The sequence below is a fragment of the Schistocerca americana genome, chromosome 8 (assembly GCF_021461395.2).
Source record: "Schistocerca americana isolate TAMUIC-IGC-003095 chromosome 8, iqSchAmer2.1, whole genome shotgun sequence".
Lineage (NCBI taxonomy): Eukaryota > Metazoa > Arthropoda > Insecta > Orthoptera > Acrididae > Schistocerca > Schistocerca americana.
The window spans coordinates 521814214-521842104 of record NC_060126.1 but is presented as its reverse complement, the minus strand read 5'-3'; the positions used below and the strand labels follow the sequence as shown (position 1 = coordinate 521842104).

At 44.6% G+C, this 27891-nt stretch overlaps 1 protein-coding gene across 1 annotated transcript in view; it reads left to right on the top strand.

Annotated features, from left to right (window-relative positions):
- The window catches only part of LOC124545956 (glucose dehydrogenase [FAD, quinone]-like), a 114274-nt gene that overhangs the window by 72859 nt on the left and 13524 nt on the right, over positions 1 to 27891 (top strand). The window contains exon 7 of the mRNA XM_047124919.1: positions 14183 to 14493. Coding sequence (XP_046980875.1) covers positions 14183 to 14493 — 311 coding nt within the window. The remainder of the gene's footprint in view (positions 1 to 14182; positions 14494 to 27891) is intronic.

The following is a 27891-nucleotide window of genomic DNA, read 5'->3' as shown; positions in this document are numbered from 1 at the left end:
CCAGCCAACATCGTGATGCCGTCTTTTCCGTGAGCGAGCTTGGCTTTAGTCTCCAACGTGGACGTGGTTTGCGCCCGTAAACTCCTGTACGTAAGTGTTCGATTCCGGAGTCCGTGACTAGTCAATACTCAAGTTACTTGCACATATGCCAAGAGTAGTTGGTCGACTCAAGTGCGCGGCAGCAAAGGTACACTTCAGATTGCATATGACCACCACAAGTTAGTACAAATCTGTTTCTCTCCTCAGAGGAACAGATAATGCTACGTGTGTGGAGTCGTATGTTCTAAACTATTCAGACTTGGAGAGTAACCACTGGACTCAATGCCGGTAACTTCTCCAACCTACTTCTCTCCACGCTCTCCAGGCAGGGCAGCCAGACACCGCGACTGCTCTCCTCCACAGCCGACCCCGGAGTCCTCCAGAGATTTTGCAAACCTGGCCGTTCTTCGCCGCATGGACCCGTGCGCGTTTGTACCCAACAATGACACACAATACTCCCGCGGTTACTGTTGCCGCCAAACTTTTAACACGTATCTCTACGCGCTCTGCGCCAATCCCGTCACAGTCTTCCGCAAATTTTCCACTGTGGCGCGATATCGTCTCTCTCTCTTTCGCATATAGCTGCTTCTCGCTTCTTATTGTGATGGCCCAGCCTCTCCGAACGTCTTTGGTGGTCTGCAGTGCCAGCCGACAAAGGGGTCCGGCCGCGGCCATCCCGTTAGTTCGACATGACACAAACACCTTCCTTAGGGGTTCCGGCCGTGTTACAGCCTCTGGGCCCGTCCCGTTAGTCTGACATGACACACACAACTTCCTTTTCTGTGTCCATTCTCTCCTACCGGTGGCCCTATTATCAATTATTATTTGGTGTATTAGTACTGATTTAGCATTATGTAAGGTGCAAAATCTGCTACCTTACAACTTGAAGACCATTCTGTTTTATTTTCGCAAAACGCGTTATCTGTATATTAAATCAAATAAAAAAAACTTTGTCGACAACCGTAACTTGTTTTAGAGATGGAACTTTACGTCGTCATCGCTTACTGGTTTCTGGTCAGATGTTTGAGTGCAACGAAATCAAGATTCCCTATAAATTACACAATGGGTTTTTGACCGAATTTTCATAGGCAAAGGATGAGTGGAAAATGGACAAAATAGTATCAAATTGAGCAGTATGGTGTCTGCTTTACATTAATCAAGATAATTAAGAAAAACTTGATTAGCGATTTCAGGAAAATTTGAAATATACTGACGGAAAAAAACCGCATAACCAAGAAGGACTTGTGCGTCGTAAACGGAAGTTGGTAAGCGTGTTTCTACATCTGAAAGACTGTGTCTACTCTATTCTGCGCCAGACGCTTAAGAGAGTGGCACTAGCACAGCACCACTGCGAGGATGAAAGTCAGGTTTGCTTTAAGTATACCCTGTAACGGCCGCGAGCGTTGGTTACCTATGAGACTGGACATGCTGAGTTGATGCTAGTCAAGAATGCCTTTAAGGCTACGAAGACGCCATTATCAGCACCTCACTAGTTTGAACGAGGTCGTGCAACAGGACTACGAGAAGCGGCTGTTCGTTCTCTGGTGTTGCACAAAGACTTGGCAAGAATGTAGCAGCCGTACACGACTTCTGGCACCGCTGGGCAAGAAAATGTACGGTGGCAAGAAGACCGGGCTCCGGACGCCCATGTGGCACTACAGAGACGGAAGGCTGTCTGCTTCGGCCTATGGATTTGATGCGTCGTACTGCATCTGCAACAGCAGTTCGAGCACCACAGTGGCTCAAAGACTTGTTACAAATCAGTTATTTCAAGGACAGCTCAGTGCCAGACGCCCTCTAGCGTGGATTCACTGACCCCACACCGCCGCCATTTGCCACTTAAGTGATGTCACGCACAGAGTTCACTGGAGCGCAGGGAGGAGATCTGCTGTGTTTTCTGATGAAAGCTGGTTCTGCCTCGGTCCAGTGATGGCCATGTGTTGGTTAGTAGAAATACAGCTGAGGACCTGCAACCAACCTGTCTGTGTGCCAGACACCCTGGACTTCACCTGGAGCTATGGTCTGGGGTGCGATTCCGTATAACAGAAGAAGCACTCTCGTGAATATCCCATGCACCGTGACTGCAAATTTGTCCGTCAGTCTCATGGTTCGACCTATTGTGCTGCCATTCATGAACAAATTTTAGGGGTTTCTTTTCCATCAGGATAATGGTCGTCCGCATATCGCTGCTGTAACCCAACATGCTCTTCAGAGTGTCGGCGTGTTGCCTTGGCCTGCTCGGTCACCAGATCTGCCTCGAATCGAGCACATACGGGACAACACCTGTCAACAACTCTAGCATCATCCACAAACAGCATTAACCGTCCCTGTATTGACCGACCGAGTGCAACAGGCGTGGAAGGCCATCCCACAAACTGACATCCGGCGCCCGTACAACACAATGCGTGCATGCTTGCATTGAATATTCTAGCGTCTACATCAGTTATTAATATACCAGCATTTCACATCTGCAATGACTTACCTCGCGCTTACAAATGGAAAGAACTGCCTGTGAACTGCAATATCCAAAATGTGTGCGTGAGTTCTTAAGAGACCAAACTACAGAGGTCATCGGTCCCTAGACTTGCACACTACTTAAACTAACCTATGCTAGGAACAGACACTTCCATGCCCGAGGGAGGACTCCAACATCCGGCGGGGGAAGCCGTCCAGACCATGACAAGACGCCTCAGACCGCGCGGCTGAACTGCATGTTAATCACTTAAATATATTACCTGGACAAACGTATTCCCGAAATTTCATTACTCTATATTAACTATTTTTTGGTGCTGCAATTTTTTTCTGTCGGTGTATTTCACGAACAACTGCTCCTACATATGCAAATGAAGTGTCGAGAAGTTCGTCTGTTCAAGGTCTAGCTGCTTCCCGCGTAAAAAAAAATTCCATTGGTGTAATGTTTTAACTGACACAATGGCTTCCTTCGGACCACGTAATGAAGTCAGTACATTTCGAGGGAAGACGCTAGGAAGCAAATAACGTGGCAAGAAGTACATCTTTCAGGTGTAGGTGTTTTGCGTACAAAAAGGTGCATTGGTGCGACATTTCACTTTTAAAATCGCTTCCCTCGAATAAAGTACCAAATTTAGTGGATTTCAAGAACCGCTTTATGACCAAAACTTCAAACTAAATTAAAAATTGAAAAAAAAAGTTGAATGGTTTGTGAAAATGTCAAATGTGTGTGAAATCTTATGGGACTTAACTGCTAAGGTCACCAGTCCCTAAGCTTACACACTACTTAACCTAAATTATCCTAAGGACAAACACACACACACACACACACACACACACACACACCCGAGGGAGGACTCGAACCTCCACCGGGACCAGCCGCACAGTCCATGTCTGCAGCGCCCTAGACCGCTCGGCTAATCCCGCACGGCAAATGTTTTGTGAAATAATTTGTCCACAAGTATGAAATGAAAGATATCAGAGAAACATTTGATGCGCCATTGGAAGGTGCTCGAAACCATCTGCAGTAATTGAGATGTCGACTGAGAATGCGCATTTACTTTCCTGATACTTTAATGATTTTGTACTGAAAAAATGTTTAAGACCGGAGATTTGTCGAAACTTCGGGGATAGATGATGGAAGTGTGTGTAGGGCACAGGACAGCCATCTGTACGGTCTACGTACTCCACCAGAGAAATAGCCTCTAGCACTCTTTAGAATTTTAAGTTAAGCACTGATATTTAAGTTATCAATCAGCGCCTCGTTTGCTGTACATGATATCGAATATCGTTCAAAGGAGCGTTGAATCTTTCTCTAACATGTTTTATTTCTTACTTTTCGGCAAATCATTTTGCAAAACTGCAATTTTTCAAAAAAATGGCTCTGAGCACTATGGGACTTAACATCTGAGGTCATCAGTCCCCTAGAACTTAGAACTACTTAAACCTAACTAACCTAAGGACATCAAACACATCCATGCTCGAGGCAGGATTCGAACCTGCGACCGTAGCGGTCGCGCGGTTCCAGACTGAAGCACCTTTAACCGCACGGCCACACCGGCCGGCTGCATTTTTTCAACTTTTCCTGTCTATTACGTTATTTCTATTGACACTGCAGCAACTGCTGTCATTGGACCCAGTTATTAAGAAGAAAACTGAAGTGAAAACGTGAAGTATGAAATATACATTATCAGTCCACAATCATCCATCAAACTCACAACTTCCGAAATGAAGTTCGGTGTGAATATACAGCAAATGCTGCAACTTAGCGTAGTGTCTGCCGCCACATTGGCTTCTATCTTTGTACAGGTAGAAGTTACAGCCAAAAGTCGGTGCTGGTGAGGACAACATATCTTTCCGTTTTTCTGGTCATGCACATACAAATATGACTTGGCGTCCGTTTTAAAGTCTGAACAATGTACATACCATATTCGCGTGGCACTTTTAACTGTGTAGGATTTCACACTCTCCCTTCAATTCATCCACAACAGCATAAGTTCAACACAACACGGTACACTCTCTCATCACAGTTCGAGCAGAATTGGGTTCGGCATAACATTTCATGTGTATCGACGAGGAAATTCATTTTCAGAATTTTAAGTTTTGCATTTCAAGTTTTAAGTTTGTTGTTTGGTTATGTTCACTTAGTAAAAAAATGTCATACATAGTAAAGCCATTATTTGTAAAAGTTCATTATGATCACTGTCTACTACCAGGAATTTATTTCCTTTATTAACAAGAGACTAAGAACAAATTGTTTCCCTTTTTCGGACATTTTCGGTCTGCTGAAGCACTTTAGCTCCAAGTCTTTGAAGACAGCGAGTTAATATACGCACCCTGATGCTGACAGCGGATCAAAGCCTGCGATTACCCCGTGAGGTCATTGATTTTCTTCTTGTGTCAACGAGGCGAAGTGGACGCCGGAAATTAAAGCGCACTGCGCCATTCGGGAGCGTGACGGAAGTTCATTTAAATTCGCAGAGGAGGTAAAAAGTGAATGGAGTAAATAGGAGGAGGGAGGTAACTTAAGCGTTCTATATCGAAGTTCCGCCCTTATAGGTACTGTCTGAAAGGAACACTGATATAGACTGTTGAAACAATAATGCAGCCGCGACAGTCTGGCAAGGAAGTCTTCTATACGAGAGGAATCATAACTATGACTTACGCTCTCCTGTATGTATGAGTAACTATTTTCGGTAAAGGAAACAGCCCACTCTCAAGACAGTGCTACTATTAACAATAATCCATTTCTAGTACAGAAACGCACCCTCTTTTCTGCTGAATTATTACTGATGTTCGCCATGTGCTAGTGTGTTCGGCGGTGCGCATCACATCTGACATTCTCTAGTGCGGTTTCTGTAAGTCGGCAGTACCCAGTCCGGCCAACTTTTCTATCGCTGTTCGACCGTTCGTCCGTCCGCCCTTGTCTCCTTGGCGGGATGTGGTGGTATGCAAAGGTCATCAAATACATACTACACTCGCAAGAATATTGTAGCGTCAAACCGATCTCCAACCAGGGAAAATATCTCCAAGTTCAGTCTCGATCTAGTAAACATGCAGTCCATATCCCCTACCATACCATACCAAATCATCCCCTTTACATCTGCGAACCGAAGTCACTCTCTCAGAACTGATGTGCAATAGAGGGTCGTTTACCCCTACGCAAACGCCTTACTATTTCCGCTTTCTTGCTCGCATTTCTACAGATATCTTGTAACCTGTGCGTGACACAGTACTCGTTAAAGCCTGTACTACGGTAAGTGAGCGGGGTTACATTATGAGGCAGGATTTTCGTATAGATATCGACCGCGTGTACCTGAATGGTGGCAAATCAGACTTACACCCACTCTGTAATAACAATGGTCCGTCAAGCAAGTTCGAAATGCAATTACACGTCAGGATGGACCAAAAGCAACACTGAAGATGCTGTCCATTTGATAATAATACGGTCGCCAGCCTAATTAGGCATTAACTGAGTTACTTCCCTGTACAAGTTGGTAGATATTCATGCAAAACAACAAGTAGTAACACTGCATAATATAGTAGAATTTTAGAACCATAAAATCTATTGAACTGACAGTTTCACGTTCTGTACTGATATGGAAAAACCATGAATACATAACACTACACTATAATGTATACTACAAAACTTTATACTGTCTATTTATCTGATTAAAATCGGGCATAGGTTACCCTAGAAATTGCACTTTCGTGCCACACACAAAATGTAAATTTTGATAAAGATAAAACACTGATAAATTTTGACTTTTATATTGACTTTAACTTTTGCTGGTCAAACCAATTTAAAACACTTCAGAATTCAAATGAATGAGGGGGGGATCCCGAAACTGCTATGATCGCTGTATTAAAAAAAAATGATTACTGAATTTATTATGCGTTCAAGATTTCCAGTATATAAGTTACTACTCTTTTTCCTCTTATTTACTGCTCATTTAAATACCTTTATATCTGTCTCGAAATAATTAAACTTCATTACTGTATCAATATGAAAGTTATCTTTGAACTTCGTTAGACCTTCGTTATTCATTTACTGGTTCACTAACAAAACATTTCTTTAAACACCATTCTAACATAGCTAGGTCTGCAAATAATTATTATTAACACAAAATTTTATTTTTGATTTCGGGACACTCGGATTGCACAATATTTGGAAAGGATCCTGTCTAGGTTAGTTGTGAGGATAATTAAATGATGGGAAAGTTCTGGTAAAATTTAGGTTATTATTGCACAGTTCACTCTCTGATCCATACGAATAAAGTACTAAAAGTTTCAACCTGTTAGTATAGATGCGGCGGTTGTCGGGCGGCGAGATGGCGAGGCACAGAGCACACATACAACAACCACAGCTATGGCTCTTGCCGTATCGGCACTTTAAATCTTCTTAGCGTCGCAGTACTTTTCCATTTAGAGCCTATGGAATTTTGCCATGTTGCGTGGCCGTTGGAACGGCATACCCGAGGCTCAGTGAAGCTACGTCTTCCAGAAGAGCCTCCTCGCTCCAGAAGGTGTTGCTCAGACCAGTGCCAAACTGCAACTACTACCACTGCTGAGCCCGTTGTGCCGTGTAGTGCCCGCGCGCATTTTCCCGCGCTCGCCTGCCATCCACCTTTTACCGCTCCCTTACAGACAGGCCGGGTATTCACCCGAGGTTTTGCATTCTACATATCCTAACACATTGCCTACGTATGGACCAGACGCACAGTTAGGATTTTAAACATCTTACAACGGTTTCAACATTTGTTACATTTCAATTCTATCACAATCTTGCTTGACATTTGACATAAACATTAATATTCACATTTAAACTCATTTACAGTTTTCTTAACATAATGGCATGAAACAAAAAAATTGAAATCAGAACATCAATTACACAAGTTTATCGAAAAATCACATGGAAAAAAATTTACTTATATGTACAATAGTACAGCGTCGTCGTTGTTACAATCTCCAGACTCGTCTATTATAAGAATAAACATATTTTCTCCATAATATTATACAATTTTCGCCGTACTTCTCGGTATCAGGCACACAGCAGTAGCCCCCCGATAGCTAACACGACACAATGCATAAGATGTAGACTGGAAATTATTTCACCACAAACCCCAAACTTTAGCGAGGTGCAGCGTGCTGTAAACCATTGAATAACTAGAAACAAATACAGTAAAATGATATTTGCACTCTCGAATACCGAAGTCGGTGACGTAACAGATTCCAGATGATCAATATTGTTTGCAAACCAACTAGGGTCTTTCCCACGTCTAGAGAACAGGCAAACGTGTGTCCAGCACACCACAATCGATATCCCCTCAACTAAATAAAATCACCAAATGTGCAGAAGCAATCGACCGAACAACTTACATTGGAGGGAATAACGCCCCACCACAAGCGCACCATCTTCTCAAAGTTACACTTGATAACGAAAGCCGCCCGGCACACACTAAATTCGCTATTCGGTCGTCTAGAAGATGGTAAAGTTAACACTCCAAGAGGCCTCTGCATTTGGAAGACTGCTACCACTAACGTGGGAACGCGAATCAATACCACCACGGACTTTTCATACCCGGATTCATTCCGGAAAACCAGTCGCATATATCTTTATCATTATACTTAAAATTAAATCTTACGATCGACGTCGCAACTGAACGGTATTGCCGGCCGTTGTGGCCGAGCGGTTCTAGGCGCCTCAGTCCGGAACCGTGCGACTGCTACGGTCGCAGGTTCGAATCCTGCCTCGGGCATGGATGTGTGTGATGTCTTTAGGTTGGTTAGATTTAAGTAGTTCTAAGTTCTAGGGGACTGATGACTTCAGATGTTAAGTCCCATAGTGCTCAGAGCCATTGGAACCATTTTTGAACGGTATTCGAGAATGAGCGAAGTATCGGAAATACACCCTCTTGTTGGCTGTGGCTCTGGAAATAGCTGTACCTTCCTTACAACTAGACATACTCTTCCTTTCGCTATTACAGTACTCCAAGTCAAATCCATACCCTCCCTACAACAACACACAGACATTTCCTTTACACAAACACATATACTTTATAAACCTGATGCTCAAATGCGAACATATCACACACCCAGCACTAATACTAAGTATAACATTACCTCGTCAATAACTGTATGCATACCATACCAAATAATACTGATCGAAAATCAACCATATCTGTGCGTGTCTCTTAAGTTCTTCTTTCGAGTCCTACCACCGAGCCCTAGACGTAATCTAGCGGATGTTAAAGAAAAAATCCCCATCCCAACAACTACTCCATGTTACTCTCACAATCAGTCATGGTTCTACAGGTGCGCCCAAGTATCCATGTTAAAACCTATAAGCGCTTTACGAATCGAGGTACGACATTACCTCTGAATTAGGCGGTGTTTTCTGGAAAAACCGTCACATTGATTGTAGAAATGTCTGTATTAAGAGCCAACGATGCAACCTCGCGATAAACTCAATGAACTTTGAAAGTCATTGAGCTAAGGAACGTGGTATGCAATCGCTATTTGCAGCTCCATCACACCGCACGCAACTACATATTTTATTATTTATAGCAACGCATTCTGTCTCGAGACCATACCAGGTGTTCCGCGATATATTCGCTGAGTTATAGGCGATGACAGACAGTAGTAGTACATGGTGTGCTGATTGAGGTCCTAAGAAGAAAAATATACACCGACTTCTCAGATCTCTAGCCGTACGCTAGATTTTAGAAATTACATCCATTCAAACACATACTTGCATAGGCTCACACCCACAAGTGAATCATATTTCACGCACTCTCGTATCTGTAAACGAGTCAAAAAAATGGTTCAAATGGCTCTGAGCACTATGGGACTTAACATCTGCGATCATCAGTCCCCTAGAACTTAGAACTACTTAAACCTAACTAACCTAATGACATCACACACATCCATGCCCGAGGCAGGATTCAAACCTGCGACCGTAGCAGTCGCGCGGTTCCGGACTGCGCGCCTAGAACCGCTAGACCACCGCGGCCGGCTCTAAACGAGTCACCTTCCTCGAATCTGTCTGCTGCAGTAAAATTACAACCTCCTTTTAATCAAACCCTACACGGCCTCCAGTCGCACCCATTTCTACAGCTTTCCACAAGTGCTAGTTCCAATTTAAGTCGGAGAAACACATATCCAACACCTTCTGCAACCCCTGCAGAAATAGATGGTTACTGCAACAGGACCATGTTTTGAGCATTCAGTGGAAATGCACGCAATGTGATACAATTACTACGGATCCCCAACGTGCTATCTTCATTATTCTATACCCATGCCACCTATAAAAGCTCACCCTATTTACAAGTCACCTAGGCGTCGACGTGGGCGCAATGACGCACAGCTACGGTGGGCCTCCAGCACGAAGACAGACATTTCACAATACTCCCCCAGAATAGCGTAGCGCGCAGCCACCCCGGCATCCCTAACAGTTCACCAAGTCACGTCAAACCACAGCTACCTATGTAGAGACGATCATATTAAATATTCAAACACGGCAAAGACCACTTTCAACTTTCATCACATATACTCTAAGCCAATTATCGTATGAAACGCTCCCTATGCTCCTGTTTCAAACACTGTTTTCCAACACGCTTTTGTACATTGCCAAATGTTCCGTTTTCCGCCACGACTTCGAGGTCTGTGTCATATTCTAAACTGACATTAAGACGCTCTGATCCGCGACCTCTCACAGAAAGCTAGACATCACATGATGTATATCACATTCTTACGACGGATAACGACGGATAACATAACACTGAATGATTTTTAAATAAAACACACTTACAACATAAGGAAACTAGAAGAGTTTTGTCGCGTTGTGGAAGGTTTCCAAATTACCGTCCGAAAGTGATTCATGACCTCTATATTTATATTCATGTCACCCTGAGGGAGTAGATTTCGAGTTATTCATAATTTTGTACTCATGTACGCTATCGCTGTTTAGCTGCTAGCAACCCTCAACCCTCAGAAGTTGTCACCCATCCACAAAACTTCTTCCCCAACTCAAACAAGCTATGTCACTCAATCATTACGTCATAACCAATGCGCGGATGTTGTGGAAAAGACACCGTCGATGTACTGTAGTATTAAGCAACAGACAAGGTAGTGCGAAGAATTTTACACCAAGTTCAGCACCGGCCAATGACGTTACAGCATGTTTCCCCTATTTCAGTATCACAGCTCAGCCATGCCCTCTCCACGGTGCGAGTATCATTGCGAACATCGATAGATGACTGAGCAGTACGTCTATTAACTCTTAATTCTCGAACACAAATGATCAAACTATACGAGACAGCTCTCTACATATTTCTATCACCTCGAGCATAGTGTTTATTTTACGATCTATCTCTCAGCGTATGGGAGTCACAGAGTATTCCCCCCCCATTAGGGTAAAAGACCAACCTCACACAGTCATTGACCAACCCACCCTGCAGCACCGTTAGAGAATTTATCTGCAAGCAATCAGAATAAGAGCGCTACACTCCATATCTCGTGAATGAATATAGCTTTCCAAATCCCAACCCATCCAAGTGCACGAGATTTCTCGAGATGTGCCCATGCTGAAGAGCTTAGCACTCCTTATCGATGTATAATAATAGAATTCGAAGTGTCATAATGTAAATAGCGTACAGTTAAGAAGATCAAGAGAGGACTTATTTTTATATGCGATGGAGTTCGAGACAAATTGAGTTGGACCCATTTTTACCTAAAGCAACGAAGCTATCAACTCTAAATTATTGTTCTAGAGTCTAGGATCTGTAAGTGGAAGGTATTCCTAAGAGAGAGAACATAAACACACAGACTCCTAAGACTAGAACGTTCTGCACTTAAAAACGGGCTGTAATGGTAGATCGAATACCTTTCCGGCCAATCAGACATACATCCTTCTTCACAGTTTCTCTACGCTGAACTATCTTATAGAATCGTAAAACATTTTCTTTGCATTATAGGAGCGCAATATAGCTTTGCCGAAACTTATAACGTCCACTGTTCACATCCGCCCACGGTTCAGAAATTATACTATGCCTGCATAAGGCCTACATAAAATTATAGTCAGTAGCGGGGGATACCTCCTACAAGGAAACACATAAATGCATAGCAGCAGCGTCCGACATGTGAAAATTACAAGTCATTCCGTCACTAACTCTTTAAACAGCGCATCAGTCGGGCAGATGTGTACACAGGGATTGCAGCGCATCACAAGCTCTTACCGCTAAGTTAGTTATGACCCCGAAGTCTCGATTTTACACCCAAGATGCGACAGGGGCGATCGCATAAATCAAAGCTCCTTTAGAGGAGTGTGTCAAGTTTCTTCACACATGAGATGGAAGTCCTCTGATGACCTACAGGTTTACCGTTAACGATCGCAAGAGCCTTAAAAATAGTTCAAATGGCTCTGAGCACTATGGGACTTAACTTCTAAGGTCATAAGTCCCCTAGAACTTAGAACTACTTACACCTAACTAACTTAAGGACCTCACACACATCCATGCCCGAGGCAGGATTCGAACCTGCGACCGTAGCGGTCGCGCGCTTCCAGACTGTAGCGCCTGGAACCTATCGGCCACTCCGGGAGGCAGACAGTGCCTTAAAACACATACGGAACACGTAGCTGTATAGGAGTAGAACGCAGGCTATGTCACGTGACTGATGCATCCACAATGACTGGTGCCTCAATAGACATACAGTATAATCCAGCCTCAATGGGAAGAAATCGACTGCCCCCTTATTCGCTTCGTTTAAATGTCTACGTTTTCCCGGACTCCTCCTGTTACAGCATACCTGGTCCCATATACAAATTGCTTGGCGCGAACCAAAAGGTAAAGTCTTTGACCAAATTCGGCTCTATATTCGGTCAATATACAGGGTGTTACAAAAAGTTACGGCCAAACTTTCAGGAAACATTCCTCATACACAAAGAAAAGATGTTATGTCGACATGTGTCCGGAAACGCTTAATTTCCATGTTAGAGCTCATTTTAATTTCGTCAGTATGTACTGTACTTCCTCGATTCACCGCCAGTTGGCCCAATTGAAGGAAGGTAATGTTGACTTCGGTGCTTGTGTTGACATGCGACTCATTGCTCTACAGAACTAGCATCAAGCATATCAGTACGTAGCATCAACAGGTTAGTGTTCATCACGAACGTGGTTTTGCAGTCAGTGCAATGTTTACAAATGCGGAGTTGGCAGATGCCCATTTGATGTATGGATTAGTACGGGGCAATAGCCGTGGCGCGGTACGTTTGTATCGAGACAGATTTCCAGAACGAAGGTGTCCAGACAGGGAGACGTTCGAAGCAATTGATCGGCGTCTTAGGGAGCACGGAACATTCCAGCCTATGACTCGCGACTGCGGAAGACCTAGAACGACAAGGACACCTGCAATGGACGAGGCAATTCTTCGTGCAGTTGACGATAACCCTTGCAGGCACTATCAGCAGCTGATTGGCCTCCACGGGTACACTTCTGCGAATGGTTCATCCAACAACGTGTCAATCCTCATTTCAGCGCAAATGTTCTCTTTACAGATGAGGCTTCATTCCAACGTGATCAAATTGTAAATTTTCACATTTAACATGTGTGGGCTGACGAGAATCCGCACGCAGTTGTGCAATCCTGTCATCAACACAAATTTTCTGTGAACGTTATGGCAGGCATTGTTGGTGATGTCTCGATTGGGCCCCATGTTCTTCCACCTACGCTCAATGGAGCACGTTATCATGATTTCATACGGGATACTCTACCAGTGCTGCTAGAACATGTGCCTTTACAAGTACGACACAACATGTGGTTCATGCACGATGGAGCTCCCGCACATTTCAGTCGAAGTGTTCGTACGCTTCTCGATAACAGATTCGGTGACCAATGGATTGGTAGAGGCGGACCAATTCCATGGCCTCCACGCTCTCCTGACCTCAACCCTCTTGACTCATTTATGGGGGCATTTGAAAGCTCTTGTCTACGCAACCACGGTACCAAATGTAGAGGCTCTTCGTGCTCGTATTGTGGACGGCTGTGATACAATACGCCATTTTCTAGGGCTGCATCAGCGCATCAGGGATTCCATGCGACGGAGGGTGGATGCATGCATCCTCGCTAACGGAGGACGTTTTGAACATTTCCTGTAACAAAGTGTTTGAAGTCACGCTGGTACATTCTGTTGCTGTGTGTCTCCATTCAATGATTAATGTGATTTGAAGAGAAGTAATAAAATGAGCTCTAACATGGAAAGCAAGCGTTTCCGGACACATGTCCACATAACATATTTTCTTTCTTAGTGTGTGAGGAATGTTTCCTGAAAGTTTGGCCGTAACTTTTTGGAACACCCTGTGTATCTATTCCCTCGTCACTTTTCGGAATCCTTTCGATTTGAGGTCAGATCTATACATGCGATCATGACATAACATCTCATTGTGTGTTCTAAAATAGATTGTGAATGCAGCACCGATGCCACCGCCTAGCCCAAATGCACTGATCGGGACGTGTAGTATATATAGCACTGCACTCGACTGTACCCAGAGACCTCCACATACGGAGAGGGTTTGCTCTGCTTTGTGTATGCCTGTGTATGTGCGCGCCTCGTGGCTCCTTTGTTAGCGCGGCGGCTGAGCATCCGCAGCGCACATCAGGGACGCCCACGCCCGCAGGTGATCCTGTCGGCGGGCGCGCTCAACACGCCGCAGCTGCTGATGCTGTCCGGCATCGGTCCCGCGGAGCACCTGCGCTCGCTCGGCATCCCCGTGGTGGTGGATGCGCCCGGCGTGGGCGAGAACCTGCAGGAGCACGTCACCTACCTGGGCCTCACCTTCCTCGTCAACGACAGCGTCGCCTTCGTGGAGAGCCGCATGCAGCAGCCGGCCGTCATCCTGCAGTACCTCTTCAACGGCACCGGCCCGCTCACCGTGCCCGGCGGCGTCGAGGCCGTCGGCTACGTTCACACGCCGCTCCACGACGACCCGTGAGTACACCGCCGTCCCGAGTCTGCACGCGTCTCTTATCTCAGCACGCCGCGTGGCCACGTCTCAGCCAGCCTACTTCTCTGGAGATTGAACTACTCCTAAGTAGATATCGGCACACTTTCCACGAGCACCGAACTTCTTAAACCCAGCTTGTTTGCCTGTTCGTGAGTTCACGAACGTAGTAAACAGCAGAATTCAGGCTCATGCTGGGTTGTGTGTCTTGACTTCCAAAAACCTTTCAATACAATTCGACGCCATCGCCTAGTAATATAATTATCTGTCTGTTCAATTTTCCAGCATGAGAGTAAAGGAAGACTTTCCACCAAACAAAACAGCATGCCATTCTCAGCTGAGTGTGTATTGTGTGTATTGTATGTTAACCGGGGGCCTAGAAACAACGGAGAGGCTCCATCCTCGCCGCAGCCGCAGTGGTCCACAACCCCACAACCACTACCACAGTCCACACTTCACCCCACCAGGGTTATTGTGCTGTTCGGCCCACGGTGGACACCCCCCCCCCCCCCCCCCTCAGGGAATGCCTCACACCAGACGAGTGTAACCCCTGTGTTTGTGCGGTAGAGTAATTGTGGTGTACGCGTACGAGGAGATCTTGTTTGCGCCGCATTCGCCGACATAGTGTAGCTGAGGCGGAGTAAGGGGAACCAGCCCGCATTCGCCGAGGCAGATTGAAGACCGACTAAAACTCATCCACAGACTGGTCGGCTCACCGGACCTCGACAGAAGTCCGCCGGGCGGATTCGTGCCGGGGTCTCTGGCTCTGACCACTTTGCGACTTAACATCTGTGGTCATCAGTCCCCTAGAACTTAGAACTACTTATACCTAACTAACCTAAGGACAGCACACACATCCATGCCCGAGGCAGGATTCGAACCTGCGACCGTAGCGGTCGCGCGGTTCCGGACTGTAGCACCTAGAACCGCTCGGCCACTCCAGCCGGCAGTGCGCCCTGTTATATGAACAGACGGAGCAAACAGAAACTCAGAGGAAGACAAGGGCATACATGTTTCCTCCATGAAGTGTTCCGCGCCGAACTAACCGTTCTCTAGCGTATGCTGAAATAAATCACTTTAAGCTAGCCGTTTATGGCCGCAACCAGAGCGTAACATTATCAATTCTTATTTGCTTACCACCACGGGTCTTGAACTTTCGTCCATCATCTGCTGCCTTATTGTTCGTAACTCTAAGATAAATCACGTCTATACGCTGAAGAAAAAAAAAAAAGCACCCTAACTTGATTTATTGTAGCAGTCTGTCTGCTTTTGCCGATGTAGCTGGCTATATTATCCGGTGCTGCAATTTCAGGGTAACGATACTGAAGTCACAAATGTCCCAGTTAAAGTGCAACTCACCATTGAAGGCGAGGAAGTAGCGCAGAGCGCTGTAAGGACCCACTGTTTTAGTTGTAATACAATATCAAACAAAAAAATTAACTCGTCCTTTTAAGGGGATCCGAACGTCAACAGGTAGAATTTTCACTCCATACACTGAAAACCCATTACTGATCTCTAAAACACAGAACATTGTAGTTTTATGTCAACTCTGCATGACATGAAGTAAAACAGTATGTAGAAATTATATTCTTCTATGATAGTTTTATATTCTTCTATGGTACTTTAATTATTACAACAATTTGCCAACAAGATCAATTTTGAATGCGCATTAATTTTTCGCTACTATTACCTGCGGGATAATGTGTCTAATATCAAACTGACAGGCTTCTATCAACATCCATAGAACTGTTTTATGCCTCCCATCTTATACTCTGGAGTGTAACTGTGCAAATAATTTGTGTCATTTAATCACTATATTAAGTGACGCACGATGTCCCACATCAAGGTGCCGAAAGCAAAGTGCATTAAGAATTCATCTTTTACACAAAAAATAATTGAACTATGACCGATAACTAATTTTTAATACAGCTTCACCTAATGTTATGCGATGTTGACATAAAACGGCAACGACCTACATCTTACACATCAAGAGTAATGTATTCTCAAAGCTGTTGTTGCAGTCTTCAGTCCGGTCGATGATTCAGTGCCGCTACTCTATCCGGAGCGCAAGCCCGTTTATCATTTTCAAAGAATGGGGTGAAAACGCTATCTATGGTGTTCACGAACACGCCCCTCAATTACAGATTAGAGATTTATGTATAACTGGATCAGAATCTGAGCCACGTATGTCTGAAAAGGGTGTACATGTGAAACCAAGAAGTGTTTACTAAATGTGAGCTTCACTGGCTAAGGCTCGGGAACACTGAAAATGATTTATAATTTCATTGTTGGGCTACGGCATGGCTTCAAAGGACGGTAGACAAAGCGCCCTTGTAACACCAGCCGCGCCACTTCATATTGATCTGTGGTCAGACTACGTTTTACATCAGATTTAAACACAAAGAGGCACCAGATGATGGAAAGAAGTCCGGAACGCTTGGAGCGACTCTCATATAATAAAAACAAATAATACACAAAAATATCATTACACGACTGCCTGCGGCTGAAAACACAGAATCAAAATAGTTCACAGTGTTTCTGAAACACCTGCAATTTATTTGTGAGGAAATTAGTACTGTAATCTCAGCCCAAGCGTCCGCCCCGACAGCTGAGTGGTCAGCGTGACGGATTGCCGTCCTACGCGCCCGGCTTCGATTCCCGGCTGGGTCGTGGATTTTCTCCTCTCTGGGACTGGGTACTGTGTTGTCTTCATCATCATTTCATCCCCATCCGGCGCGCAGGTCGCCCAATATGTGGCGTCGAACGTAGTGAGACCTGCACCAAGGCGGCCGGATCTGCCCCGCAAGGGGCCTCCCGGCCAGACGCTCATTTTCATTTCCATCTCAGCTTAAGTGCAGTATATTATTGTTTCTGGTTGTAATTGGCAACCCGTCATAAATTTCTAATGGAGCCCCCGGCTGGAGGCTATCACCAGCGCCTCCTATAGAGAGGGGGTGCTGCTATCACCCATTACGTATGACGTAAGGAACATATGTCTTAGTCACCGATAATGGCTGTTTGCACCAACGAGACACATCATAGTACGTCCTGCAATTAAATTATTTATTGTGAAAAAAATTGAAGCCGTGTTTTGCGATATCAGTACAAACTACACCGAAGCGCCAAACAAACTTGTAGAGGCATGCGTATTCAAATTCAGAGATATTTAAACAGACAGAATACTGCGCTGCGGTCGGCAACGCCTATGTAAGACAAGTGTCTGGCGCAGTTGTGAGATCGGTTACTGCTGTTACAATGGCAGGTTATCGAGATTTAAGTGAGTCTCAACGCGGTGTTATAGTCTGTTCACGAGCGATGGAACATCTCCGAGGTAGCGATGAAGTGGGGATTTTCCCGTATGACCATTTCATGAGTGTACTGTGAATATCGGGAATCCGACAAAACATTTCCCACATCGCTGCGGCCGGAAAAAGATACTGCAAGAACGGGACCAACGACGACTGAAGAGAATCGTTCAAAGTGAAAGAAGTGAAATTCTTCCGCAAATTGCTGCAGATTTCAATGCTGGGCCCTCAACAAGTGACAGCGAAACATCATCAATAGGGGCTTTCGGAGCCGAAGGCCCACTCGTGTACCCTTGATGACTGCACGACACAAAGCTTTACGCCCCGCCTGGGCCTGTCAACACCGACATCGGACTGTTGATGGTTGGAAACTTGCTGTCTGGTCGGACAAGTCTCGTTTCAAATTGTATCGAGCGGATGGACGTGTACGGGTGTGGAGACAACCTCATGAATTCATGATCCCTTCATGTCAGCAGGGGACTGTTCAAGCTCTGTAATGGTGTGAGAGATGTTCAGTTGGAATCATATGGGACCCCTGATACGTCTAGATACGACTGTGACACGTGACACGTATGTAAGCATCCTATCTGATTACCTGCATACGGTCATGTCCATTGTGCATTCAGACGGACTTGGGCAATTCCATCAGGACAATGCGACAACCCATACGTCCAGAATTGCTACAGAGTAGCTCCAGGGACACTCTTCTTAGTTTAAAACGTCCGCTTGAGCATATCTGGGATGCCTTCCAACGTGCTGTTCAGAAGAGATCTCCACCCCCTCGTACTCTTACGGATTTATGGACAGCCCAGCAGGATCCATGGTGTCAGTTCCCTCCATCAATAGTTCAGACATTAGTCGAGTCCATGTCACATCGTGTTGCGCGTGCTCGCGGTCGGGCTACACGATATTAGGCAGGTGTACCAGTTTCTTTGGCTCTTCAGTGTATTTAATTCTTAGCTTCCATCCAACAACTCGCGTACGTGATGGTACGCGAGAACTTTGATCACTCCCGACTATTGAAGCTTTTTGTGCCCCTTTAAGCATCGACTACACTGAGCAGCAGTGCTTTGGCAGTGCACATGCTCCTGTGTGATTGGCTGTCGTGAACATTTACGTGCATCGTACGGCCAAAACGATCCGAGACAATTTCATTCCCGCCGTACAAGCGACATCAGCGCAGTAACAGGGTGTGCACAGATTTTCGGAGGATCAAATTCCTGTCGTTTTCTTGAGTTTTTCATTAACTCCTTAGTTATATTCATGACCTCTCGAAATGTGTGTGCTACAATGACAAAAAATTTTCTTATGAACCTGAGAGCTGGTTGAAATGAAAGCTGAATGTAATTTTTCTTGCATCGCTCGAACTGTATTCCAGCATGAATAATGTAATTATGTATGACTGGTAGTATACTATCCGTCAGATGCTGTGAAACATTGAACTCTCACGTCACATCAATTATAATACAGACTGTTAACATAGTAATGTCGTGAAAACTTACAATTTTCCTTCAGACAATATAACAATTCTGAGGGTACTAAATTTGTGACAAATGTTAAACTTCACAATATAAGATTCAGTATTTAAGTCTCTCGGCTAAACTTCAGATTTCAACATCTAAAACTTCAGCTGCTACTTTTGCCTTTTCCATAATCTTTTTGTTAATTTTTAAGCTCTTTTATTATTTGAACCGTTCTTTTAAGATTGTCCCCTTCATTTTCATCAGATTTCTTCTCTTTTAAGGCTTCTACTATTTTTGATGTAGCATTCCTCACAGCTAATATCGTTGCATTTGTAATGTCCACATTCAGTAGCACCTCACTAGTAAATAAACCACCTAACGATTGTATTGCATTGTAAACACTTCGTCCTGCTATAATTTTATCTTTTTCTAACTTTTCAACTAAGACTTACTTATTAACAGAAAAGCCTCTTTCTACTGCAGTATTTCCATGAAACATGCATATCAGTTTCCGCACGAACTCGATGAACTCATTGGTCGCACTTTGCAGTCAATTCATCAGCATGTGATCAAGTTTGTTGTTCTTCTTAGGATTGAATCATTTCAGTTGTTTTTCAGAATATTCACCAGATATAAGGTACGTCAACTATTGATGGAGTCATGTGGTTCTTTGATACAAATTTTTCCATTGCAATTGTCACTTCAGAATTTCTCAAAACGTAGCTCTTCGTAACTTCGGGTGACAAACATCAGCCACCTTTGACTGTGTTTAATTCCACAGAGACGCTTCTCAGCAATTCTTAGATACAGCTTTTGCAAATACCTGTGCACTCATATCTGAAAAAGAGGACATGCTTTTCCGTGTAGTTCTTGCTAGCAGCCTTACTGATTTCTCAATGTTGCTCGCCATCTGTGTAGCTTACTATTAACTGGCGCTGACTGCGTTGTTGTCTGCTTTGTCACAGAACTGTGCTGTTGGTATCTGTTTTGTTGCGCTATTTCCTTTGATTTCTTAATTTTACATTTCACTACAAATAGTGATCTCAGATTCGCTACTACAAAATATTTTATTGACGATTACATCCATTGCGCGCAGTGCTGCTTTCGTGGAAACTCGAAGAACAAGTTTGTGTTGCCTGCACCACGTGCTTACAATACATGGAGCCGGAGTGTGTCGTCCCTTCACAGCACCCCCCCCCCCCACATACACACACACACTACGCACTGCACCTCTTCCTGCTGCCGTCGCTCTACCAGCCACCCCGTCCCCCCGCCAGATGGCAAGTAATAGTCTGCGAGTAGTACACTACTGGCCATTAAAATTGCTACACCACGAAGATGACGTGCTAAGCGAAATTTAACCGACAGGAAGAAGATTCTGTGCAATGCAAATGATTAGCTTTCCAGAGCATTCACACAAGGATGGCGCCGGTGGCGACACCTACAACGCGCTGACACGAGGAAAGTTTCCAACCGATTTCTCATACACAAACAGCAGTTCACCGGCGTTGCCTGGTGAAACGTCGTTGTGACGCCTCGTGTAAGGAGGAGAAATGCGTACCATCACGTTTCAGACTTTGATAAAGGTCGGATTGTAGCCTATCTCGATTGCTGTTTATCGTATCGCGACATTGCTGCTCGCGTCCGTCGATATCCAATGACTGTTAGCAAAATATGGAATCGGTGGGTTCAGGAGGGTAATACGGAACGCCGTGCTGGATCCCAACGGCCTCGTATCACTAGCAGTCGAGATGACGGGCATCTTATCCGCATGGCTGTAACGGATCGTGCAGCCACGTCTCGATCCATGAGTCAAGAGATGGGGACGTTTGCAAGATAACAACCATCTGCACAGACAGTTCGACGACGTTTGCAGCAGCACGGACTATCAGCTCAGAGAACGTGGCTGCGGTTACCCTTGACGCTGCATCACAGACAGAGTGCCTGCGATGGTGTACTCGACGACGAACCTGGGTGCACGAATGGCAAAACGTCATTTGCTCGAATGAATCCAGGTTCTGTTTGCAGCATCATGATGTTCGCATCCGTGTTTGGCGACATCGCCGTGAACGCACATTGGAAGCGTGTATTAGTCATCGCCGTACTGGCGTATCACCTGGCGTGATGGTAGGGGGTGCCATTGGTTACACGTCTCGGTCACCTCTTGTTCGCATTGACGGCACTTTCAACAGTGGACGTTACATTTCAGATGTGTTACGACCCGTGGCACTACCCTTCATTCGATCCCTGCGAAACCCTACGTTTCAGCAGGATAATGCACGACCGCATGTTGCAGGTCCTGTACGGGCCTTTCTGGATACAGAAAATGCTCGACTGCTGCCCTGGCCAGCCCATTCTCCAGATCTCTCACCAATTGAAAACGTCTGGTCAATGGTGGGCAAGCAACTGGCTTGTCACAATACGCCAGTCACTACTCCTGATGAACTGCGGTATCGTGTTGAAGCTACATGGGCAGCTGTACCTGTACACGCCATCCAACCTGTGTTTGACTCAATGCCCAGGCGTATCAAGGCCGTTATTACGGCCAGAAGTGGTTGTTCTGGGTACTGATTTCTCAGGATCTATGCACCCAAATTGCGTGAAAATGTAATCACATGTCATTTCTAGTGTAATATATTTGTCCAATGAACACCCGTTTATTATCTGCATTGCTTCTTGGTGTAGCAATTTTAACGGCCAGTAGCGTACTATCGTTCGCGTCATGTAAGAAGGTGGCCCAATTTTCAGCTGTTCTGCGCATCCCCCTCCACTAGTCACTGACAGCCAATAACATTCATTCTCTTTCCGAACAGCTAGCGGCGAGTTACAGCTAGACAGTGAGAATCTGGTTCACACATGCTGCTCTGTTGCCGTACTTAACAACAACCGGATTACTTATTCAACTGTCAATTTTTCCCCCTTTTTTCTTGCAGCAGTATAGCGGTGAATGTATATCTGTAATTGTTTGAGTGCAATCAAGAAAAAGTCACGTGACGGCAATAAATGTGAAGTGCTTCACAAGCAGGCAAGGCGGATTATTTACCGCATTTATAAGTTTTTCAAACGTGAATTTGAAAGCAGGTCTCCTACGGCAAACATTTGAAAACACAAGAACGGACTCTAGAATCATGTGGTGTCGCGAAGAGAACTGCGAAGAAAATTGTAAACTAAAGTGTCAGAGCTGTAGGAACTCTATAACAGTTGGTTTCGTGTCGGCTGAAAAAAATCGATATCTCATGCAACCTGCAACACAAATGGTTGGTTTTAACAACGATGTTTTGAAGTGCTCCATGAGAATGATGAATGCCCAAAATCATAAAAACCTGTTACAGTTATGCAGGCTTCAAGGGTTAAGAACTTCGTCAATGTAAAGAATTTTAAAAGACGGGATGGGAACTGTGCATGCGCCACAGCGCAGAGCGACCAAACAGTCCACGGCAATATTTGAAGTCCACGCTGCTGGACCTGTTGCTGCGGACAACAGTCGGGCTCGTTTGCCTGCGGTACATTGTACTATACGTTCAAATCTACGAGGGGAATAATAAACACTAAAAGCAATTTCGATCAGTCGTCATGAGAGAAATATTCATTCACGTCTTGACGACGTTGCGTCCACTGCTCCACAGATTTACTCTGCGTGACGTCGGGAGGCGAGAACAGCTGACACAGCTCTGTGAAGACGTGAAGTAAATTTTTCCTCAAAATGACAATTGTCTAACGACAAGGTCATTTTAACTGCTTGCAATAATTACCATTTATTGCAATTTGAATTGCATTATAAATAAAAATTTAATACACAACAAAATTAACTTCAAGCAAAACCCGAAATAATATTTGCTTGACAAAAGCTTCAACTCAATACAATTTTTCAAAATGTGTAGAGTGTGTGTGTGTGTGTGTGTGTGTGTGTGTGTGTGTGTGTGTGTGTGACTAAAGTGTAATCACTGCGTGTAAAAAAGAATTAGTGGTAGGAAGACTAATGTGAAAGACTGTTGTAAAAATGGTGCGTAAGTTGCCATATCTTTCGCTCTTAACCGGCCTTATGAGTGTTAAGTAACAAGCTCGATATTACAGTGAGAGACCGCATTTATAATATTGAACAAGCAAACAATTAACCATCATCTGCTAATAACTCGAGGGAATACTGACCGGTAACGTCGAAAACCGTCGGTATCTCGACAAGTAACAGTTACTGTGCTTTTAGGGTCTTCTCCAGTTCGTGCCTTTAAAATGACAGATTTACATGCGGAATTATCGGACTGCTGACGAATTTATCCAGCTGCATTCTCGCGAGTTAATAGAGCATAGAACATGGTGGGAGAAGCTTAACTTCTCCTTGGGTAATGTGTTGAACAGCTGCGCGGGGTAGCCGTGCGGTCTGAGGCGTCTTTCACGATTCGTGCGGCTCCCCCGGTCGGAGGTTCGAGTCCTCCCTCGGGCATGGGTGTGTGTATTGTCCTTAGTGTAAGTTCGTTCAGTTAGTGTGTAAGCCTAGGGACCGACAACCTCAGCAATTTGGTCCCATAGTCCTTACCAGCAATTTCCATTTTGTGTTGAACATAATAGTCTGCATAATTTAAAGGATACAAAGTCCTAATGAAAAAGGCTAAGAAGTTGTCATTATTATGTATACAACTGATACGTTGGCAAACACATTTTTTCAACCACAAGTCTTTAAAACTAAGAAATATTATTACTTTATTCCCAAGTCCACATCATACCACCATCGCCACATGTATTTGAGTGTTTCCGAACAATCTGATTGTAAATTTACGATGATAGGTTAACCGTAATTGTTTTTTTTTTTTTTTTTTTTTTTTTTTTTTAAGAAGACTGTTGTAATCGAGACCAGACAAAAAAAAGAACCGTTTATTCCGAGTCGAAATACGCGTATCAGTGTTTGCCATCCTTACTTCCTCGCGCACACACATCTCGCGGAATGACCGCGACGGAAAAATCAGAGAAATTAAATCTCAACCGGAGGCTTGTCGGCTGTCTTTCCCGTGAATCATTCGCGAACGGGACGCCAAAGCGCGGAAATCGCAGTGGAACCGTCTGCCTCACGCAGCTAGGAGGCTTTTGCACAATCGATACCGATGTCTGTGTTATATCTGAAGAATGTCGTGAAGCTTGTTTCGTAACGGAAGCTGTAGACAACGCTAGGACAGCGGCGAGCTTCAGCGCCAGTCTTCGTGCCGCTTGCGTACACTTGTTTACCACGGGAAACGCACCAGCCGCCGAGGGAAACTGGACAGACACAAAAACAGGGTCCGGTCCAAAGGCCGTTAACGAGCACCGCTACTGGGGGGGCAGGAGCGCCCGTCTTACTTCCACCCCGTCCCGCCCGCTGCGCGGGGAATACTGCGGCACTCTGCAGCCGCCAGGCAGTAACGTAGCTCCGCCAGCAGACTCTTCCCCTGGCCGTAAGGCGAGTACCGAAAATGTTTCCGGTAGTTGTAAGAGGAACACCCCCGCTGGCAGGAATCACACAACCGTTACCTTTAGTCAGCGCCTGTATCGAGCGAACGAGACAACCTCTCGTGATAATGTTTACGCTTCCAAAAACAGACATGCGGGCAGAGTCTCAACCCGGACATCCTGATTCAGAATTGCTGTCGCTTCTCTGCATCGCTTAAGCGCAGTGATGGCGTGTTTCCCTCACTGAGATCACAAATTCCCGTGGCCACGACTGCGATTTTATGTACCGATTGCAACGTTTCGTGACGGACGAGACATTAAAATCCATCCGCTTCGTTACTTACCTCGTCCTAACAGGACCACTATTATATCACGACATGTTCATAGCGAACATCGACATTTTCGTATTACTTTCTTCTAGTGTCCTCGAGCATTTGCTACCAAATCTATAGATTCCAAATTCGCATTTGGATCGGAGTTCGCTGTACTCTTAACATTTCGAAGAACTCATTGCTCGGAGCAATTTCAACTATATTTAAGATTGTATGGTCTATTCTTATTTAACAGCGTTTGCAGTCTCTTTTCATATTAACAACTAACAACTGTTCTCAAAGGCGACTACCTGAATCCTAACAAATTTCGTGAAGACACAATAAAATGACAAGGTATTCGTGATACGAGTACAGCTTTAAGCGGAGAATTGTCTTCAACAACAACAGTAAAATCATACGGCCCGAAAAATCTTCAGAGCTAAGATCTTTATTAAACGCATTACTACCAGGTCGTTGTAATTAAAGTGCAGCTGCTCACGGGGGTAGGATGTGGACTGTAATTATTGTACGGCAGCGAAACTTGGCAGATATGCTAAAGCACTGATGCAGAATCGATTGACGCTGCAAAAACATTATTTCCAATTTTGCAGTTCTGGCCACTAGGTGCAAATCTGGCGCTTTACAGCGTCTCGTCAACGTGTCCGTTGCTCATGTTGAACAAATTGTGTAAGCGGCGGTTCATAATAAAATCAACATTGCCCCTTCCTCACTTGTTTGACCTCTTATGCTCACGCCTCGTTCTTAATCCATTACATATGAAAAAATTTCTATACTCTTCCTTGCATTCACAGCACCAGATTTGCGCCTGGTGGCCACAATTGGAATTAATTTTTTTCCAGTGTAAATCGGTTCAGTATTGGTCCATTAGACTATCTACCAAGTTTCGCTGCCGTAAGGTAATTACATTCCACACTGGACCTATGTGAGCAGCTGCTCTTTAATTGCAAGTAGCCAGTACATCAAAATCTGCACTTGTGACTGTTGTACCTGGAAAGGTCGCATCAACACGGCCTATGTCGGTTTTTCACTGCTTATCACCTCTGTAAAAATTCAACCTAGCTTTTTGGTAGTTCTCAGTAAATATGAACGACCAACATTCCTTCATTCACGTGACTGCAGTGGTTTGACGCATATTTCTTTTAGCACCTTCTTTTATGCTTTCCGTAGTTCCTTAATTGTTTCTATACTTCTATTTATATTCTCTTAGAGACGGGATCTGCCTATGCAACTAAATAAGAGGCTGTTTGTTTTTATGCCAAACGCATTTCGCTTTTTTTACTTGCAAACCACCCTCACTTATTGGTCTGTAATACATGTTTCATGTATATAATAAACGTGTTTTCAGCTACACTACAGTATTACTTTTTTTTAGTGAGGTTAGGTTAAACTGTTGTTCGGTTCTGCTTATCCTCTTTTTTGTGCAGTGGGGGGGGGGGGGGGGGGGGTTAGGGAGGGGCTCTTGTTCTCACCTGTGTCGCCATGGAATTGTAGGAGCATACTTCACCGAAAACGTGTGTTGGAAGTTTGTGTGAACTTTGAAACTGTTTGTAGTATTGTCGACTGTCGCTGTCTTTTTCGGTCGTCTTTTGTTTACGTTGTGTTGTCTGTATGTATTTCGATGTCCAATGGTTTGTTTTGTAGGCGCGTGTGCCATTGTGTGTGGTGCGGAATGCTCTGGGGGAAGAGGGGATATGAGTGGAAGGAATGAGATGGGACGTAAAATGGAGCGCGCAGGTGCAGTCGGTTGTAGGGAAAGCGAATGGTAGACTTTGGTTGACAGAGAATATTAGGAAAGTGTGCCTCATCTACAAGTATAAAGGAGGCCGCTTACCGAACACTTGCACTACACATTCTTGAGTACTGTTCGAATGTTCGGGTCCAGAAGAGGCCGGATTAATGGAAACATTGAAGCAATTCAGAGGCGAGCTGCTAGAATCGTTACCGGCTGGTTCGATCACCACGCAAGTATTACGGAAATGGGAATCCCTGGATGGAAACAGTCTTTCTTTACGCGGAACGTTATTGGCAGCATTAAGAGAACCGATATTTGCGGCTGCTTGCAGATTCTGCAGCTCCCGACGTACATTACGCGTAAGAATGGCGAAAACGAGATAAATCAGGGATCTTACGGAAGCACACCGACAGTCGTTTTACCGTCACTCCTTTTGCGAGCAGAAGGACGCCCACAGTGGTTTATAACATATGGATGTAGACGTAGATATTTGTTTTGCTGTTTGCTTGAGACATAGGTTTCACATATACGACAAGCTTTATTAAAGTTGTGGTTCCATACAAATGGCATGGTTGTGGCTGAAATACTACGATGTTTCCGGAGAGCCAATACTGATACGGCGCGCTGTGGGTGTTACGGAGATACATGATTATTTGCTTCCTTTTAAAAAAAATAACAATAGTTCTTTTAAAACATTAAACATAAATAAAAGGAGCAACAAGCTGTATCAAAGAAGTCTTATCCCTGGTTTTGAATTGTTAAGAATTGACTAACGTCCATTGCTCTCAGATACCTGTACAATTGATGAGATTCTGTGAGTAATCCCCACCAGTACTCAGTAAACGGCGACAGAAGGCAGGTCTCGCTAACACTGTAGAGATGCGAGTACGCAGTGTCCGACAATGTATACGAATTTTTGGACATGACATCCGTTCGATGGTTGGCGTGACTCCTGCCGAACGCCCGAAAACACCCCGTCAAAGGGCAGTTACCTGAGATTGCCACCGTGTGGTGCACACAGATCAGCTTCAGTGGGGTACGCAAATTAAAGAACCGTTCTCTGGTGTCACATTCAAGTCTTACCAAGAATAAAAACCTTCACGCAGGATTGGGGTTGTTGCTGTTGGTCTTTATG